This window comes from Staurois parvus, unplaced genomic scaffold (assembly GCF_062004578.1).
Source record: "Staurois parvus isolate SC_StPar_1 unplaced genomic scaffold, SC_StPar_1.0 ptg001249l, whole genome shotgun sequence".
NCBI lineage: Eukaryota > Metazoa > Chordata > Amphibia > Anura > Ranidae > Staurois > Staurois parvus.
In genome coordinates, this window is record NW_028319045.1 from 105691 (window position 1) to 125391 (window position 19701).

Below are 19701 nucleotides of genomic sequence, written 5' to 3' on the forward strand. Positions count from 1 at the left end.
AAAGTCGATACTAAACCTAATCATGGCCTAACGTCTGAGAAGCGATAGCGCAGTAATGCAAAGAGGGCAGTAGGGTGGATCACAGTCTTATTCCTTGTGGGGACTAAGCCTCTAACCCAATAGCAGCAAGTATTTGAAGCCGAATTTAATTGACACCAGTAAGGGCTAATGTCAGTACTAAACCTGATCATGGCCAAAAGACCGAGAAGAGATAACGCAGTAACGCAAAGAGGGCAGTAGGGTAGATTGCAGTCTTGTTCCTTGTGGGGACTAAGCCTCTAACCCAATAGCAGCAAGTAGGTGAAGCCGAAATTAATTGACGATCCTACAAGGCTGAGCAGAGGGTACCATGCTTGAATTCAAAGAGCTCCTGAGAGTGACCCATTCTTTCACAAATGTTTGTAGCAGCAGTCTGCATGCCTAGGTGCTTGAATGTATACACCTGTGGCCATAGAGGTGATTGGAACACTTGAATCCAATGATTTGGAGGGGTGTCTCAATACCTTTGGCAATATAGTATACAATCATCACCCAGTCATGTGTTAATGTCCCAGTCAGGAAATCCTACATTAGTTTCACTGCTTCCATGACTTTTCTAACCAAAAAGGCCAGTATGTTTTAAAAAATACTTTATTTAATTTTCTGCCATTTTAAATATAACACCAAATTATTCACATACCATTCCTGGGCCTAGCAAATACTACAATAATGTTTCCTCAGAGGTATCTCACACAATCATGGGATGGTCAGAGAGATTCCAGAAAAATTATATCCATGGTTTGAAATAAATTCAGGACCCCAGCAGTTGCTATCACTCAGATACTGTTTGTTTATAGAACTTTAAAGAGAGAATAATTAATGTCCATAAGATACTGCATTATTCTTTACAATTTGTAAAGTGATAGGTGCTCTTAGACAGGAAGAAAAATCCAATAACACCAGAGTATACAATGGTCTTTCAACGAGGCACAGCCAACATGTCATAGTCACGAGGTCTGGAAGCATTGCTTTTGGGCTCTGGTGTAATTTCTATGCTTTTTCTGTCCACAGTGGGTTTCAGTGTAAATCTTTGCAGAATGGTTGTAAAAAAGAGGAAGAGTTCCATGCGAGCCAGACCCTCCCCCATGCACACACGTTTTCCTAGGAAAAAAGAGAGAAAACACATGTCACTCTTTGAAAATAAAGGTCTTTATCCTGATGAATTGAGCCTATGTTCCAGAACACAACCATGGTTTAAATTAAGAACCCACAGTCTATTCAACATTGATTAGCTATACTTGTAATTAACTATAACATAGTACCTGCTGAAAATGGCATGAAGGCATCGCTCTTCTTAAAAGTGCCATTCTCATTAAGGAAATGTCCAGGGTCAAATTTGTGAGGGTTTTTGAACTGTTTGGGGTCCTTTAAGACTGAGGTTAGGATTGGAAACACCATAGTTCCCTAAAATGAAAGAATCCAATTGATTAGTTGGAAACAGATGCAGGCAAAAAAAAGAATATAGTATTAAAGAATAACAAAAAAGTACTAAAGCTTGCAAAAAGAAAGAAGCATTGTATGACCTAGAAGGAATGCAGACTGCAGCCTAGCTTTCCAGGGGCAGCAAACTCTTCATACACACTCGGGTTTCACTATACTACAGTCCTAGGCCTGATCAGGGGTCACAAAAAATCTTTGTTTCACAGGTACTTGTCTGCTCAGTGGTTCCAGGATTAGCCCATAGGAAGATCCTATCAAACACCTGAGGTCCACTAGGCAAGGGTTCACTTATGACAGACTTATGCGGCTGGGTCTGGCCAGTGCTCTTGATGGATCCTTTATTAGTAAACCACCACTCTCTTGTGACCCAAGTTGTCTGCTAAATCTCACTTTTCCTAAGGTATTAGCTACACCATTAACTTCATAGAAAGAATGGAAGATCGGTCCAGCATGCTTATTTGCAGAAGTGAACATTTACGTTCAGAGTTGTTCAACAGGTACAGTATATCTTCAGAGAGTCTCTCACTTTAAAGCATATTGCATATAGTCTCAAACAGTACAAAGCACAAAGGTTTCTATAACAGTACAAAACAAGGTGCCTGGTCCCTAGCACCAGGAGGAGAGGTACAGCAACCACAATTTGCTCACAGTCTTTTGACCATATCTTTGTTTAAAATAGCAGTTCCATTCCTTCTTGTCTCCACTTTCTGCTACTATCTGTTGACCCACACCAGCACCTTCCTATACTATATATCCCTTGCTCAGCTAGCCTGATGGACAGAAAGGCTCCTTAGCAACCCAATGGTGGGACTCACTTCATAAAAAGGGGCTTACAGGATTCCAAAGAGCAAAGCCAGCAAGAACAGTGACATCATACCAGAACTACAATAAACATCCTCTTAGATGTATAACATTAGCATCCTAACACCCTCTGGATGTTAGTACATGGATTCCCCTTTTCCCCTTCATCAACATGCTAATTATATTTTTAAATAAAACTTTTACATTTTGATTACATGTTTTAGACCTAGTGATGTAATCCCTGGGTGTCTGTGCTTCTCAATTAAATCCAGGCAGATCAGTGCAGATGGGAGGGGGCAGCAGGGCATTGTGCCTGGTGTAACACTACCCCCTCAGGAGTTGCAGAAGATTTGGGTCCTCCTATGGTCCTGCACAGCCAGGCAACATACATTTCCACACAGACTTTGCATTCAGTAGTCAGTAACCAGTCTTTGAGCTTGTTTTGCAGTTTTATTAGAGATTTAGAACTGGGATGGAACCAAGAAATCAAGAACAACTTCCTGAACTATGTACAGGTGGTTACAGCAATCAGTTTCTTAAGAAGAGCTAGCCAGAATCTCTCATAGTACAACCCCAGAATCTCCTCTACCTGGCTGCCTGGAGGAATCCCTAGACAGGGAATCTAGTAGTTGCTATTAAAAGGGTAACAGTCCCAGTTGCAGAGCGAGTTAGGTTTCTCACCCAAATGCTCTCTCCCCTTTCTGGCCAAGGGGGTGTAGAAGTAATTACTGTCCCTCTTCTGTGCTGCTGATGAGTCAGTGGCTGCTACCAGGCCTTTATGCTGGGCTGCTTCTTTCCAGCCTCACAGGTAGTCCTTGCTCAGGGAGCAATTGAGGTACAGCTTTCCTTCTGTCAGCAACTCTCCTGAAGGCAGGCCCCTTCCCTGGGCCTCCTCCCAGGCTCCTGCACCCCAGCCCTACTTCTCCATCTTCCACCTGAACTCTCCCCTGCTACTGAGCAGGCTCAGTTACTCTTAAACTTTGTCCCAGCCCCTTGACAAACCTCCTGTTGGGGATTGGCCAAGATCCTCTAACAATACAGACTAGCCACTCCTTACCTAAACCCACTGCTTCTAGATCGTTCTCCAAAGTTCTAGTGCAGGGGGAAGTCTCAGAGAGCTAGTCTGCAGAGCCTCTCAGCCCTGACCACAATTTGACCCCACTCTGGCTATTACACCTGGGCAGCTACTCAGCCCTTGTCTAACCATTGGAGTCTAGCTCCCCCCTAACTACCTAGGAGGGCACTACACTAGTTTCTCAAAAGCCATTAGCCCTGATGCAAACAGTGAGCTACCTTTTGGGAGGAGTTATACAAATGATAAATTGCCTTCATGGGTTGAATGTCTTCTTGCATAGATGTCGATTTAAAGGAGTAGGAGTTCCTAGGCAGACTTTATTTGCATGCAGAATGCTACAAAAAATAGGAAGAACTTCATTGTCAGTTATGCCTAACTCTAAAGTTCAAAAGTCAAAACAAAAAAACAGCACAACACTAATAAATGTAACAGAATAAATACCTATACCTTAAACTTGCTGGCACATGTGCTTATAGACCTTTTCTCTTGTAAGAGGTCTATTTAGGAAGGCGATTGTTATAGACACACAGATTTGGGAGGGCAGCTTGTGATTATTGACCTATATGTGTTGGGAATCTTATTGAAGATAAAATTTGAAGACATTTTTGAATGGTGTGGACGTTTGTGTTTTGGGACTATTTTATGAATACATGACAATGTTTTTATGTATCTATGTGACTTGTTGCAAGTTTAAGGTATAGGTATTTATTCTGTTAGTTTTTAGTGCTGCACTGTATTTTGTTTATATGGGGTTTTCTTTAGGTAAACCCCATATGTGATGCTGAAAATGAAAGTGATAGTCCACGACAGTAAAGCTGGAGAGGCAAGGCCTAGATACTGCATGATGCCTCTAACTAGAAACTGAAGCAGGCTCGATCTGACTTACTGCAGCTTCTAATGTACATTGTGAAAAACATACATTGTTCAGTGAAATTAAAGTAAGCAAATGATAGGAATTCAGCTTTAAATGTTAGCATATGAAAATAATTTACTTTAAAGTGGTTGTAAACCCTTACATATACCAAGTGAAGTGACTAGGCTCGGGCAAACACAGAGATGAAACAAATCATCCTACAGTTGTATCTGTCGTCCTCTCTTCTCTACATTTTTTCAAAGTCTAGAATTTGTAAAGCTTGTCTGATCTTTCAGAAAACAAGGGGCGGGGAGCTGAAACTACAAATTGCAGAGCTCAGGGAGGAGAACTCTGAGAGCTAATTAGAGGAAAGGGACACACCCCCCTTCACACAGCACGCAGGAACAGAACTGAAACTGTCAATCTGCTGGAGGTCCCTCAACTGCCACCATTTTTTCTCTTGGTGTCAGGAAAACTTGTCAGAAGTGATCCATGCTAACAGCAGAGGAATGAAGCAGCAGAAAGAAATGCCATTTAGTGTTCTTAATTAAGAAAGGTATATACTATAAAGGGATATGCTTTGTTCATATTTCATGTCTGAGGTTTACAACCAATTTAATCTAAAATTAGCTTGACACATATACTTTAATCCCTTAAATTATTCTATGTCTAGTGTCTTCATTTTTGCTGACTTGGTCCCATTGGGAGATTTCCCTTTCAATTCTGCCTTGAGATGCAATAGGAAGAGTAGTAGTACTAGTAATCCTCTCTTAGACAGTTGTCACAAGAACAAGTGTTCTCATTGGAAGGTTATTTCTTCTTTTCCTAGCCCAATGACAACTGAATTTTTTTTTTTCAGTTTTTGCGAAGTTTTTAGGCACAAAATAACACAGAGACAAACATTACAGTTACACAGGTAATGATAATTATACATGAACTGAAATGCAGCAGGGCCACGAGGTAACAGAGTACTAAAAAATTTCAGATGATCAGTTCATAGAGAGCAGGCATAGACAATATATGCAGTCATCATATACTATACATCAATATTTAAACCTTAAAGGAAACCAAAGCAGATTGTTATGCCTAGCTCCTAGAAGTCTCAAACACATTATTTTATACAGACTTAAAGTGTTACTAAACCCACAACAGTAAAATCAGTCTGTATATGCAGTAAAGCATGTTTGTTATACTCACTGTGGAACCTAAGGGGTTAATCCTCTGCATTATGTAAAAAGGCCTTTTGATTCTGTCTTCTCTGTTCCTCCCCTTTTTCAAGCGACCACCACTTAACTCCAGACTGAACTGTAGGCATGCACACGCTAAGTTTGGTGTGCATTGCTAGAGAAGTTTTTTTTTTCTTGGGATAGTGCATGTGATCAGCACAGGGCCAATCAGCACTGTCCAGACAGAGGGGATTTTGCATCCTCCTAGAGCAGAAAGAAACTCCTACAAGCTTTAGCTAGTGCTATGCTGAAGTCACAAGGCTGCTCTAACATCTGATGAGAAAAGGTATTTAGCAGTTTATATTTGCTAAAATAATTGCATTTCCATGTTGTGTGTACTGTGGGAGACCAGATATAGTGAATGCAGGGTCCTGGGTTTAGTAACACTTTAAAGTAGAACCATAGGCAAACCGTTTTTCTAAATTTTGGGTAGAGTAAGGGAGGGTTATAACCCCTTTCAGTTTATATTTTGCCATCTGTGTCCAATTGAGGAGATTTCTCTTCACTTTCCATTCCATAGCCAAAACAGGAAGTGAGAGGAAATCCCTGCAAATTAAGGGAATTGCTTGGGGACGTCCAGGTTACTAGAACTAATGTCCCCGTTGAAAGATTTCCCCTCTATTACTTTTCTGGGGACAACCTAAAATCTGGGGTTTCTTTTACTGATAATGGTAAACAGGACAGATGGAGAGCGTGAATCTCCCTAACGACAGCAATAAAAACCTAACAGGTGTTTTAATCCATCACCACTCTATCCAAAACTCTTTATTTACACTTTAAGCCAACCCTAGCCTTATGCCAATGCTTCCAAGTTAGATAATACTTTTAAGAGATCCCCTCTGTTCATACGTTATTTTTTTTCAAATGATAATAACCTATTAAGGTGTCCTTTTATGAAACAGAGATCAGTGGCGATCCTGAGGATTATTGCTGATCTCAGATCATTAGTGGTGTAGGAAACAGAGATGATCAGCGGAGAACATGTTCTCCACTGATCATCTCAGCACACAGATGGCCAGTGTATGAAGGAGCAATGTCAGCCCTTCACTGGCGATCCGTGTGAAAATTCTCCCTCCAGATTCTCCAGCCCAGAGGTAGAGAATTGGGGGAACCGCAAAGGAAGCAGCGATAATTTACCGCTGCTTAGTAAACTGTGTGTTTGACTGATTTCTTACTGTAATCTCACGAGATTACAGTAACAGCAGCCGTTTTCTAGCATTCAAAGCATTTGTAGATCACCTCATTAGGAGAAGTGATCTACACTGCTTCATGAACAGGCATTCAGAGGAGAACTGTCTCCTCTGAGAATGCCGGAGAACTGAGCAGCATTCATTTACCGCTGCATGATAAAAGGACACCTAAATTCAGAGATCCAGTCTCATTTTGTAGAAGTATTAGAAACCCATCTAAGCATAATAAATCTACATTCAGCATAATAGTGGTGGAAGCACCAAAGTTGGGAGTATCTAAGTATCTAAATATACAAGGAAGTGGGTGGTTATCAATGGAAATACCATAAAATTGTTAATTTTACTGCACTGAGGATTACTGCATCGCAATATTGTACAAATTGTGGACACCACCAAAGGAGGTCCACACTTAACACACTCTCCTACTAATGGCATATAAGAAAGCTGGGGTTCTATATAGCAGCACGCCTCAGTTGAAGATATTGGTAGACAGCGTTTCATGCAGAGGAAAATTCACTTGCAATTGTTGAGAAAACTGAAACAACTTTTGATTTTTCCTCACTTTCAGTCCTAGTTACAGTGGTCACCAGTGGAGACCAGGAAGCAATAAAAAACAGAAACTTTAACCATTGTATACTCATTCCAAAATGAAAAAAATCTGACTTCACATACACTTTAACATTGCAAGGGGGGAAGGGGCAAAAATCTCCACCTCTGTGACAGTATTTCCTAAAAAGGAAACAGTACATCTCTTTAAAGGGTTCTAGCTTCATAAAAAAAAAGAAAAAAAACTGCTTTCTTAATATAGTAAACTCACTCAAAGGGTGAGGATCACTTTCTTCCGGTGCCAGAAGTCAAATTTTTCAGCTTAAAGATGAACTCCGGAAATTCAGCTACTCTTCCTGGACATATCTCTTTATTTTACATCTGACGGGTTTATTGTGCTCCAGGAATATAGCTTCTGGAAGTTCAATGCTGGCTGCACTGGTCTCAGCTCCTTCAATCATAGAGTCAATGCAGCTGTTATGCCCACCCCTCCCTTCCTCCTGCTCATTGACAGAAGCCTTTTAATTATTCAAACTCTTTCACAAAATACAAAGGTTTCTGTGAATGGGCAGCAAAGGGGAGAGGCAGGCATAGCTGCTGTGTATGCTTCCTTCCTCTCGCAGCCCCAAGTGTATCCTCTGGGAGTTCAATAAACCTTTCAGTTGTAACTAATACAATCTAGGAGGTGGCGTGCACCTCACTGAACATAGCTCACAGTATTCATGCACACATTACAAAGTAGCTGAATTCCTGGAATTTATTTTTAGTGAGTTAAAGAGTTTGGGTGAATCCTGGGTCACTAAATTTATCTTCAGATTCGATTGACTAATTTTGATACAAGTTCTGACTTGGGCAAATATCTCAAATGCAAGATATGCAATGTAAGCTGAGCATGGCAGCATTGCTTATTTTCCCATGTCCCCTCTCCCTTCACAAAAACCTGCTTAGTTGTAGGAGCTGAACTTACAGGTACAGTTAGGTCCATATACAGTATATTTTCACACAGGCAATATTTTCATACTTTTGGCTCTGTATGCCACCAGAATAAATTAAAATGAAACAATCCAAATGAATTTGAAGTGCAGACTTTCAGCTTTAATTCAAGGGGTTGAACATAAATATCAAGTACAAATTTTAAGAACTGAAACCATTTTTATACAGTCTCTCCATTTTCAGGGGCGCAAATGCAATTGGATAAATGAATATAATCGGAAATAAAATGTTCATTTTTAATATTTTGTTGAGAATCCTTTACTGGCAATGACTGCCTGAAGTCTGGAACCCATGGACATTACCAAAGACTGGGTTTCCTCCTTTCTGATGCTTTGTCAGGCTCTAATTACAGCTGTCTTCAGTTGTTCTCTGTTTGTGGGTCTTTCTACCTTCAGCAAGTGAAATACATGCTCCATTTGGATGAGATCAGGTGATTGACTCGGCCAATGCAGAATATTCCACTTCTTTTCCTTCAAAAGCTCTTGGGTTGCTTTTGCAGTGTGTTTTGGATCAATGTATATCTGTACTGTGAAGCGCCATCCAATCAACTTTGCTGCATTTGGCTGAATCTGGGCAGACAGTATATCTCTAAACACTGCAGAATTTATCCCGCTGCTTCTGTCTTCTGTAAACACCATGTATTCCCATGTCATTATACTGCCTCCACCATGTTTTACAGATGACGTAGTGTGCTTTGGATCATGAGCTGTTCCAAACCTTCTACACACTTTTTTCTTCTTGTCATTCTGGTACAGATTAATCTTAGTTTCATCAGTCCAAAGAATGCTTTTTGACAATTTTGACAATGATACGCCCCCCTCCTGGAGAGTGTCCTTCACTTGTCTGGATGTTGTGAATTGGTTTTTCTTTACCACAGAGAGGATCCTGCGATCATCCACCACTGTTGTCTTCCATGGATGTCCATGCGTTTTTATGTTGCTGAGCTCACCAGTGCTTTCTTCTTTCCTCAAAATTTACCAAACTGTTGATTTGGGCACTCCTAATTTTTCTGCTATCTCTCTGATGGATTTGTTTTATTTTTAAAGCCTTTCAGTGGCCTGTTTCACTTTCATGGACAGCTCCTTTGAACGCATGGTGTAGGTTCACAGCAATAGATTCCAAATGCAAATACCACACTTAGAATCAACTCCAGACCTTTTACCTGCTTATTTGATGAATAAATAACGAAGGAATAGCCCACACCTGGCCATGAAACAGCTTTTAATTCAATTCTCCAATTATTTGTGGTCCCTTAAAAAAGGAGGGATGGCTATTCTTAAGAGCTGTAATTAGTAAAACCCTTCCTCCAGTTTGGATGTACATACCCTCAAATGAAACATGAGAGTGTGCACTTTCAGCCCATATCTATTATAGAACTATAGCTTGAATATGTTTTGGCAAATCCCTGAAAAAAACTAAAGTTGTGCCTGTGTCCAAATATATAGTCAGCACAGTGGGTAAATGGTTAGCACTTCTGCTTGGCAGTACTAGGGTCATTGGTTCAAATCCAAACCATGGCATCCCCTGCCCGGAGTTTACATGTTCTCCCTGTGCCTTTGTGGGTTTCCTCCAGATACTCCGGTTTCCTCCAATACTTCAAAGACATGCTGGTAGGTGAGTTGGATCCTGTCTGAATTGGCCCTAGTATGTGTATGTATAAATGTAAGTTAGGGACCTTAGATTGTACGCCCCTTGAGGGTTAGGGAGTGATGTGAAAGCACAATATATATGTAAAGCACTACGTAAATTTACTGCGCTATATAAGTACCTTTAATAATTAAATAATATATGGACCTAACTGTATATGGTGCCTGTGCATCACTTGTCAAGACTTCTTGCCGCTGAGGGCAATTGAACCCTAATTGTACACCCAAATTCCTCTAATGATCATGGGTCTTAGGGTGGCTATAGGTAGCTCAATAACTACAACTAAAGATGCCAAATTTATAAAATAGCTTGCAATTATTGGTTAAATCATTATTAGTGAGGAGACCATAACATGTACCTCTGCTGTATATAGGTCCATATAATTGCATGGGGAGGTTTTTCAACTTTTTGAAAAGTTTTGCTGCAAGCACAACTGATCCTTCACTCTGGTATGGAGCAAAGGAAATGATCACAGTACACTGTGCACTATTGTTAGTGCTGGACGAGTGTCATGGTGACTCCTGGTACTAGAATGACTCATGTGAGGGTAGGAAAATATTATAACTCCTGACTGTTTTTTTCTGAAGAGAAATGATTGCCCATCTACTACCAGACGTAGACCTAATCAAATCACATATTCGATAGATAGATAGATAGATAAATAGATAGATAGATAGATAGATAGATAGATAGATAGATAGATAGATAAACACAGAGATATATTAGACTATTTTGGAACTCTAAGAAGGATACCTTTGGAATGTGATATCCTCTAAAGTTGGTGTCCTTGCTGGCTGCATGGAGCACTCCTCCTGGTACAATATCAGCAAATCTCTGGATCTCATGAATGACGGCATCTGTATATGGCATCTTACTCTTGTCCTCCACTGATGGACAGCGATCACTGCCTATTACATTATCGATCTCTTTATGGATCCTCTCTGGAGCACACAGAAAAAGAAGAATGTAAAAAAAATGTTACTGTACATTATCAAACCTGTATTTATTAATTTATGTGAGATCAGTGATATTTATACATTGGAAATAATTTGTGTTTTGACACACTATGAAAAATTCAGCAAAGCCTGCTAATATGCATAATCCCCTAAGGGGATAAGGCATAGTAGAGAAGTTAGGGGATAGTGGAGCTGTAGAGTGCTTTAAAATAGTAAAGTGTTTTTCCCATGTTGGGATGGCATTTTAAGACATTTGTATAGGAAATGTTTTTTCGGGAAAAAAAATTTATTTCAACCACACGTAGCACCCTCTTGGGTGTTACTAGATTAGTGAAGTGTATTACAGGTAAAATCACTGTGTATGACTCATGGTAACTGTGTGAGTCTGTGATTGAGGTCAGGTTAATGTAGATCAGCTGGATGACTTAACAGGTTGGGACTCTATCTCCTCCTCCTGACAATGGAGGACCATAGAACCTTCCTGAAGCCAGTAAGCAGGAAGAGGTGGAGACCTAATCTGCATGTTTATGGGAGTCTGACCAATCCCAGGTTAGGAGGCCCTGGCAGAGTGGTGGATCAGCCCATAAAAATGGGAGAGTCAGGCTGACAGGGAAGTTGGTTGGAATATGGAGTGCTGAGGAGAATGTTGGTGCCCGGGAGGGGTCCTCTAGGTCTGGGGGGGGGGGCAGCCTCCAGGCTGGGCTCGAGCTTGCTCAGGAGGATACATTCAGCAGTGCAACATGAATGGGATCAAGACCTTGGGAGCAAAGAGGACAGAGTGAGTACATCAGCACACCCAAGGATTCACAAGGGGAGAGACTGCCACATGTAGCAAGCTTTCAAGAGGCAGAGGGTTGGGCTCAATCCTTTATCCTTGTCCTGGGAGATCTTCTGAGCAGCCAGGAGGGCTGATAGTGTATACAAGCTGTGGAGCTGGGAGCAGTTCTACAGGGGAGAGGAAGTGTCTCTGCATGTAGTTACAAGAAGCTAAGCTGACCTTTTGAGGGCTACGAGTTCCTCGCCCATAAAGGACTGTTGTTACTAATCCGTAATGACTGATGGCTTTTAAAGAAAAAGAACAGTTCACAATCTGTTTCTGTACATAGGGAGTAAGTTGTACCCCACTGCATTGATTCCAGTCAAACTGAGCATCCTATAATCCCTAATACCCTATCCAAGTTATTTCCCCTAATAAAATAACAAAACCAAGTTCACGGACTGCTCACTGACTGTGGATGTAAGAGTGAAAAATGCGTGTTCCCTGGCTATGCAGAGCTTAGAGGTACCTACAACACGCTACACATGCATTTGTTGGAAAATAAAGAATTTCTTTCTATTATTATTATTATACAAGATTTATATAGCTCCAACAGTTTACGCACCGCTTTACAAAACAAGGGCAGACAGTACAATTACAATACAAAGTAATACAGGAGGATTCAGAGGGCCCTGCTCGTTAGAGATTACAATCTAAGAGGGAAGGTCGAGAAATACAAAAGGTGATAACTGTGGGAGATGGGCTGATGAGCTTAGTTTTCAGGGATCATCTAAAAGTGGACAGAGATAGTCGGACAAATTAGGGAAGGGAGTTCATGAGGATGAGAGAGGCCCTGGAGAAATCCTGGAGGCGAGCATGGGAGGTGACATGAGAGCTAGAGAGCAAGAGGTCTTCGGAGGAACAATTGATATTTTGAGACCAGGTTAGTAATGTAACTAGAGGCTAAGTAGTGGATGGCTTCATAAGTTGTTGTAAGTATCTTCAATTTTATTCGTTGGGTGAGCGGGAGCCAGTGTGGGAACTGGCAAAGGGGGGTGGCAGACACTGTATGGTTGGTAAGGTGGATGAGTCTGGAAGCAACATTCATGATGGACTCCACTTTCTAATAAAAAAGCAGTTCCATGTAAAATGTGAAAGCATTCAGTGAGCTACTTACACAATCCAGTAAACAGAGCAATTGTGCTAAAGCCAGAAAGTTCCCTCAGTTTAACCTGATTTGACTTCTAAGTAATGCCTTGCTACACATGGACATACAGCTCCATAGAGGGGCAGATTGGAGGATCTCCTTAGGAGCCTGTGCTGTTCAACTTCCTCTCCCTGCTGTAAGCATCACCAATCACCACGGGTGTAACTAGAATTTATGGGGCAGCATAGCAAAATTTTAGTAGGACCTCCAGATACTTCTTTCTGTAAAACTAGGCAATATCTGGAATTCTGGAATGAAGACATAAACAGCCTCCTTAGTGGAACCCCCCTTACCACACTTGGGCCCAAAAGCTGCCACATGGGTGTCTATGGCAATAGTTACACGGTTAAAAAGCACATTTCAACTTCCAAAACAGGTCTGAATCTGAGTGGTTGCTGTAAAAAAGACTTCCTAATATTGATTTTTTTTGTAGATTGAATTGCTGCAGCAAGCATTTTGATTCAAAATCAGCAGTGGTTGCATACCAACCTGACATATGCAGAACGAAGGTTCTTTTAGTTTTGGATTGATTCTTTAAGTTACTAATTTTATTTTGTTGCATTTGTAACAAATTTGTTTCATTTCATTTATTAATTTTTGTCCGAATTCAAATTTTTCCAATGGATTCAAAATATTGTAATCAAATTTGAATAGAAAATATCAAATCGATCCACATTCATTGTGAAGAATAGCTGGCTGCATTTTATTTGAAATCAAATGTCAGAAGACAGCTATACAATTGCAAGAAAAAGTATGTGAACCCCTTGGGATTACGTGGAGTTTTGCATGAATTGGGCATAAAATGTGCTCTGAACATCATCTAAGTCACAACAATAGAAGAACACAGTCTGCTGAACATAATACTACGCAAACATTAGATGTTGCCATGGTTTAATTGCACATAACATGTAAACATTCACAGTGCAGGGAGGAAAAAGTATGTGAACCTTTGGACTTAATAACTGGTTGACCCTCCTTTGGCAGCAATAACCTCAACCAAACATTTCCTGTAGTTGCAGATCAGACCTGCACAACGATCTGGAGTAATTGTGGACCACTCCTCTTCACAAAACTGTTTCAGTGTAGCAATGTTCTTGGGATGTCTGGTGTGAATCGCTCTCTTAAGGTCATGCCACAGCATTTCAATCGGGTTGAGGTCAGGACTCTGACTGGGCCACTCCAGAAGGCGTATTCTGTGCTGTTGCAGCCATTGTTTTGTTGAATTACTTGTATGCTTTGGGTCATTGTCCTGTTGCATCACCCATCCTCTGCGGAGCTTCAGTTGGCGGACAGATGGTCGTACGTTTTCCTGCAAAATGTCTTGATAAACTCTGGAATTCATTTTCCCATCAATGAGAACTATCCGTCCAGGCCCTGAGGCAGCAAAGCAGCCCCAAACCATGATGCTCCCTCCGCCATGTTTTACAGTGGGGATGAGGTTTTGATGTCGATGTGCTGTGCCTTTTTTTCTCCACACATAGTGTTGTGTGTTCTTCCCAAACAACTCAATCTTGCTTTCATCTGTCCACAGTATATTTTGCCAGTAGTGCTGTGGAACATCCAGGTGCTCTTTTGCAAACTTCAAACGTGCTGCAATATTCTTTTTGGACAGCAATGGCTTCCTCCATGGTGTCCTCCCATGTATTCCATTATTGTTTAATGTTTTCCTTATTGTAGATGTGTCAACAAAAATGTTAGCTTGTGCCAGAGATTTATGTAGGTCTTTAGCTGACACTCTGGGATTCTTCTTTACCTCATGCAGCATTCTGTGCTGTGCTCTTGCAGTCATTTTTACAGGACGACCATGCCTAGGGAGAGTAGCAACAGTGCTAAACTTTTTCCATTTGTAGACAGTCTGTCTTACCATGGACACATGAACATTCAGGCTTTTGGAGATACTTTTGTAACCCTTTCCAGCTTCATACAAGTCAACAATTCTTGATCATAGGTCTTCTGAGAGCTCTTTTCTGCGAGGCATGGTTCACATCAGACAGTGCTTCTTGAAACCAGTAAACCCAAAACAGGTGTGTGTTTTTTAAGGGCAGGACAGCTGTCAGCAACACATCCAATCTCATCACACTGATTGGAGTCAAGGTTGGCTCACTCCTGGCTCCAATTAGCTCTGGGAGAAGTCATTAAGCTAGGGCCTCACATACTTTTTCCTCCCTGCACTGTGAATGTTTACATGTTATGTGCAATTAAACCATGGCAACATCTAATGTTTGTGTAGTATTATGTTCAGCAGACTGTGTTCTTCTATTGTTGTGACTTAGATGACGTTCAGAGCACATTTTATGCCCAATTCATGCAAAACTCCACGAAATCCCAAGGGGTTCACATACTTTTTCTTGCAACTGTATTCTTTCTCTTTTTTTTTATTCTAGTCTATTCATTTCTGTTCGATAATCTTTTTTATTCTATGTTACTCTATTTTCTTCTATTTTGTTCTATTCTATTTTATTCTATTCTTTTCTAAATTCAGTTCTCGGAAGACGCCTATATTCTTTCTATTCTATTCTATTCTATATTTTTCTTTTAATTTCTATTCTATTCTTTTATTTTATTTTCTATTTTTTTTATTCTATTCTATTATGTTCCTTTATTTTCTATTCTATTCTATTTTATTATTTTCTATTGCTCGGCAGTCACTGGGCACGGGCGAATAATCACTTACTGGGACCCAGTGATTGACAGCCGCAGCTGCGAATGGTGGCGCGGGTAGGGCACGTGCACCCCCTACCCAGTAATGCAAAATCACGTATGTATATCCCGTGCCGCCTTGTAGGAATACTTCTGCTATAGAGCGGATGGGAAGCGGTTGAAGTTCAGTTGTATTTTTATTGTTGACTTACTAATTTGCATGTTGATTCTATTTAGCGATATAGAGTTATATATATATTTTCTTTTCTTCTATTACCTGGCTATAGGTTTCACCGTATTTTGCAGACTATGCACTACCTTGCCTGCTGTGTGTCCAGTCCTGTTCCAACTGCTGTTTTTGCTAATCCATATCAATAGACTAAGTGTGTTTACCACTAAACAGGTGTGTGTTTATTTATTGGCAATACCCCACAGCCAGGCGAAAGGTATTTTAAACCTGTGTTGTTACTTGTGCTCACAGTGATTTTATTCAACCAGGGACTGGGTTTGTTCTTAGAGTTAAGGTGCAGAACAGAGGACCCAAAATTACCAAGTGGCTCCTTCTGGGGTGGCACTACAATAATAATATTATATGGACTGCACATATATTATTATGAACTTGTTTGCTTGACACCTTTTCATTTGATATTAGTCACATGCGTTTACGAATAAGTATCTGCATGCTTATTTGTAACACAATAATTTTGATAGTGATATTTGTAATTTGAAGAAATTTGGTAACGTTGCATGCTGCAGCTTGTTTATATTTACATGGATCAAATAGGTGAGCCGAAAAGGTTTCATATTTTAATTTGAAAAGATGACATTACCTTGTATCTCAGGGTACTTAAGAAGTATCAAGAATGCATATCTCAGTGTTACACTTGTAGTCTCAGTCCCGGCAAAGAACAGGTCAATAACTGTCCCTATTAAATTATCCCTATGAAATTCTGTTTTTGGGTTGTTCTTTTCCTGAAAAATATTTTCAAAGTCATTTTAGCAAACAAATGGAACATAAGGCTACAACAATACAAGTAAGTCCCCACTAATCCTGAACCAGGCTGCCACTTTGGATCATACTGATTTTTGTTTTTCTTTTGCTTATTGGCATCAGAATTAAAGAATCCCCTCCATTTTCCCACTTCTTCGCAGTAGTTTGGATAGCTGCCATTAGGGAAGAGGCATTGGACTAATCATGAATCTTTTACTGTAACTCAGTAACTGTAACAAAATAATAATCAATCGGTGCATACCGGGGAATACCTTTTACAGCAGCACATTACAGCTGTAATTGGTGGCCAGCAGCTTCACTTCAGCTTATTCAGTTAAGCTTTGAAAATAAAACCTGGAAGCAAATTGGTTTCTGTGCAGAGCTGCATCAGATTTTTCATTTTCCAGTTTTAGTAAATAAACCCCACTGCAGATAAACGTTACAATATTGTATCCATTGCCACTTTTGTACTTCATACAAGGCATGCAGTAAAATCTGAAATAACCCATTAAAGCATTCCTTGAATTAGAAAAGAGATCAGATTCTAGACCAAGAATTAAAAATCAAACTCACCTCTTTCATTTTTATGAGGAAGCAGTCTATGAAGTCGCGAGGGCAGTTCTCATCCAATGTCTTCTTGTGAGCTTCCACCATTTCTATCACAAACTTCTTTAAGTTTTCAAAATTTGAAAAAAGTTTCTGATGGGGGCCAGGGACATAGCCCATTAAGGTTGGGAACAGATTAAAAATCTGAAACAAAGTTTTAATTCAGGTGTTAAATAATGAGCATTATATCTCCCTTACATTGTAAACATACATAGCCTCCCTAGCGGTCTGATTATGTCCATATATCTGTGCTCAATGCAGTACATTTTTTTGAATGGAAATATGTATTTTTTTTTATTGTAGGCCTGTAATTTTTAGGAATAACTCACTGAAATCTCTCCGAACTTAACCAGATGGTATTATACCCCATCAAGACTACATGTATTGTTCCCTCAGGTGTCCCCTTTATGTTTTCGGGGCTGTGGTCTCACAGGTACTTTGGTTCATATATTCTGGGATTGCCCGACCATATCTTGGATTTGGCGTAAGATATCTGAGGTTGCTGCCTCACTGGCGGGTACCCTGGTACGATTATCCATGCAGGCCTGCCTATTGGGGGCTCATGTCCCGGGGATCCCTGTTGCCACTATGAGACTGATACATACTATTTGTGTTGCTACCTTGTGGGCTATTGCCTTACACTGGAAGTCCAATACTGTACCCTTGGCCTCCGTTTTACACAGGGTTGATGCCGTGATGCTCATGGAACAAATTCATTATACTTTACTGGATGGGATGCACTTATTTGATAAAAAATGGGAATCATGGAGGGATTGTAGACATTTATTGCATGATTAACAACATTCCAAGTGAAGGTTGACTGGCATATACTGTTGACAGTTGTATCATTCAGCCTACTTTATTGTCTACATATTTCATGTACTTGCAATCTATTATTTTCTATTTCCTCTTTTTTTTATGTTAATATACTTTTCTGCATTGTATCTTTCAGAAGTGTTTTGTTTTTGCTGTGAGAATCATTTGAAAATGTACTGTTGTTTTACAGTTTACCTTTGCAAAATAAGACCGTTTGTAAACAAAAAGAAATCTCTCCGAACAAGAGTAGTAAACATCCCGGGTATGTTAAAATTTGAAACACGAAATCATAAATTATAATTTAATAAATAATCATAAAAAATAATAACATAATAATAATAAATGTAATTCAATAATATAATCAAACCAAAAACGCTGAAATTTGATATATAGCGCCAAGTTTACACATCACTTAGCAAAGTCGCAAAATCGTTTTCAGTGTCTGATGATGAATTTTCCCACAAATCATTATCACTCAATTCTGCAAGTGATTCTAATTTACTATCGCTGTTCTCTAGCTGGTCTAAAACTGCTTTTGACCTAAAGGGACGATTTTTGGACACCATGGACATTTCTCAGTTTCCAGGCAGAAAGAGCAGTAAAAATGCAGGCAGGGCACAGGACAAAGCACTTGGGACAAAATGTATGTGAAATGCTTTGATACAGTAATGTTTTACTATGTGAATTTAGTGAATGTCACTTTTACAACTTTCAAATTTCCCGCCAGTTCCACCCCCCGTACGACCCAGAAGACAGATGCCGGCATCCGCCGGAGGACATTGCAGGGGACACTGCAGAGGGACATCGCTGGAGAGCAGGACAAGGTAAGTGAAGAAGAGATCCTGGAGCAGCACTGCAAGGCATTCCCGAGTGTAGCTTGGGGTTACCGCTTGTGATAATGAAAGTTTACCCCGAGCTACACTCGAGAATACCGCCAGGGCGGTTAAAGCAGAGTTCCAGTGAAAATAAAAAAAAAAATAAAAGTCAGCAGCTACAAAAACTGTAGCTGCTGACTTTTAAAAACTGGACACTTACCTGTCCCTTGATCCCGCGTTGTCCTCCCCACATCCCGTTTCCCCGGCTGCCCTGTGTTCCTGGTGCCTGCATCTTCAGTGTGGACTTCCGGCTGTGACAGTAGCGAGTAGTGCTGCACTGTGTGAATGGTCCTGTAGTCTTCTTGGACCTGTCACATGTCTCAGAGGACTACAGGGAGGGAGGGGGGTAGGACAACTTCTGCTTCTGATCGCCTAGGCGATTGCCTAGGCACCAAAGGTGCAAATCCTTAATGGAGAGCGGGGGACGAGTCCTTAAAGTGGAACGTGCCCTTTTGGCTGGAGCTCTGCTTTAACTTTACCGAAACAAGTTTCCATTATTCAGAGTGTTTGTCTATTGCCAAGCTATTGCTATCCTTTGACATTTTTCTTCAACTAGGGCTGGTCTCAAATGTCTTGTATGTGTGTGCAAGACTGAAGTTTAAAAAAATCACACTGGTTCCATAATCCATAGCCTTAACTCCCAGAAAAGTCTACACAAGCCAAAACGGAAGGGACCATATAGACCACATGATATTGACATGTGATAAATTAACTCATTCAGATACAGCCACATGCAGACTCACCCCTCCCCTCTCTCCTCTTGCTGCATGCCAATCACAAAAATTATGCTGAGACAGATTGCAGTGCAGCCACCCATGCTGGGGACATCATTATTAAAGGTGGACAGAAATCAAGGGCACATTCTTTTAACCAGTGGACAAACAATTCGTCCCAGTGATGGGGCACAATTCCCCAATGACACAACGAAGGAGCACAGTTCCTCTCATTAGCACCAAAAATGGGGCATTGTTTGCTCCCATTGTGTCAGGGCTCCGGGGTGAGACCAGAGGTATGTGACTGACGCAGGGAAACGCAGGCTTCAG

General features: G+C 40.6%; 1 protein-coding gene across 1 annotated transcript in view; it reads right to left on the reverse strand.

Annotated features, from left to right (window-relative positions):
* Positions 1-614: 614 nt before the first annotated feature.
* Positions 615-19701, reverse strand: part of LOC149437898 (cytochrome P450 2H2-like) — a 31805-nt gene continuing 12718 nt past the window's right edge. Inside the window, exons 5-9 of the mRNA XM_089660498.1 lie at positions 16935-17111; positions 16201-16342; positions 10564-10751; positions 1302-1443; positions 615-1140 (exon numbers count right to left, since the gene is read on the reverse strand). Coding sequence (XP_089516624.1) covers positions 959-1140; positions 1302-1443; positions 10564-10751; positions 16201-16342; positions 16935-17111 — 831 coding nt within the window. The 3' untranslated portion in view covers positions 615-958. The remainder of the gene's footprint in view (positions 1141-1301; positions 1444-10563; positions 10752-16200; positions 16343-16934; positions 17112-19701) is intronic.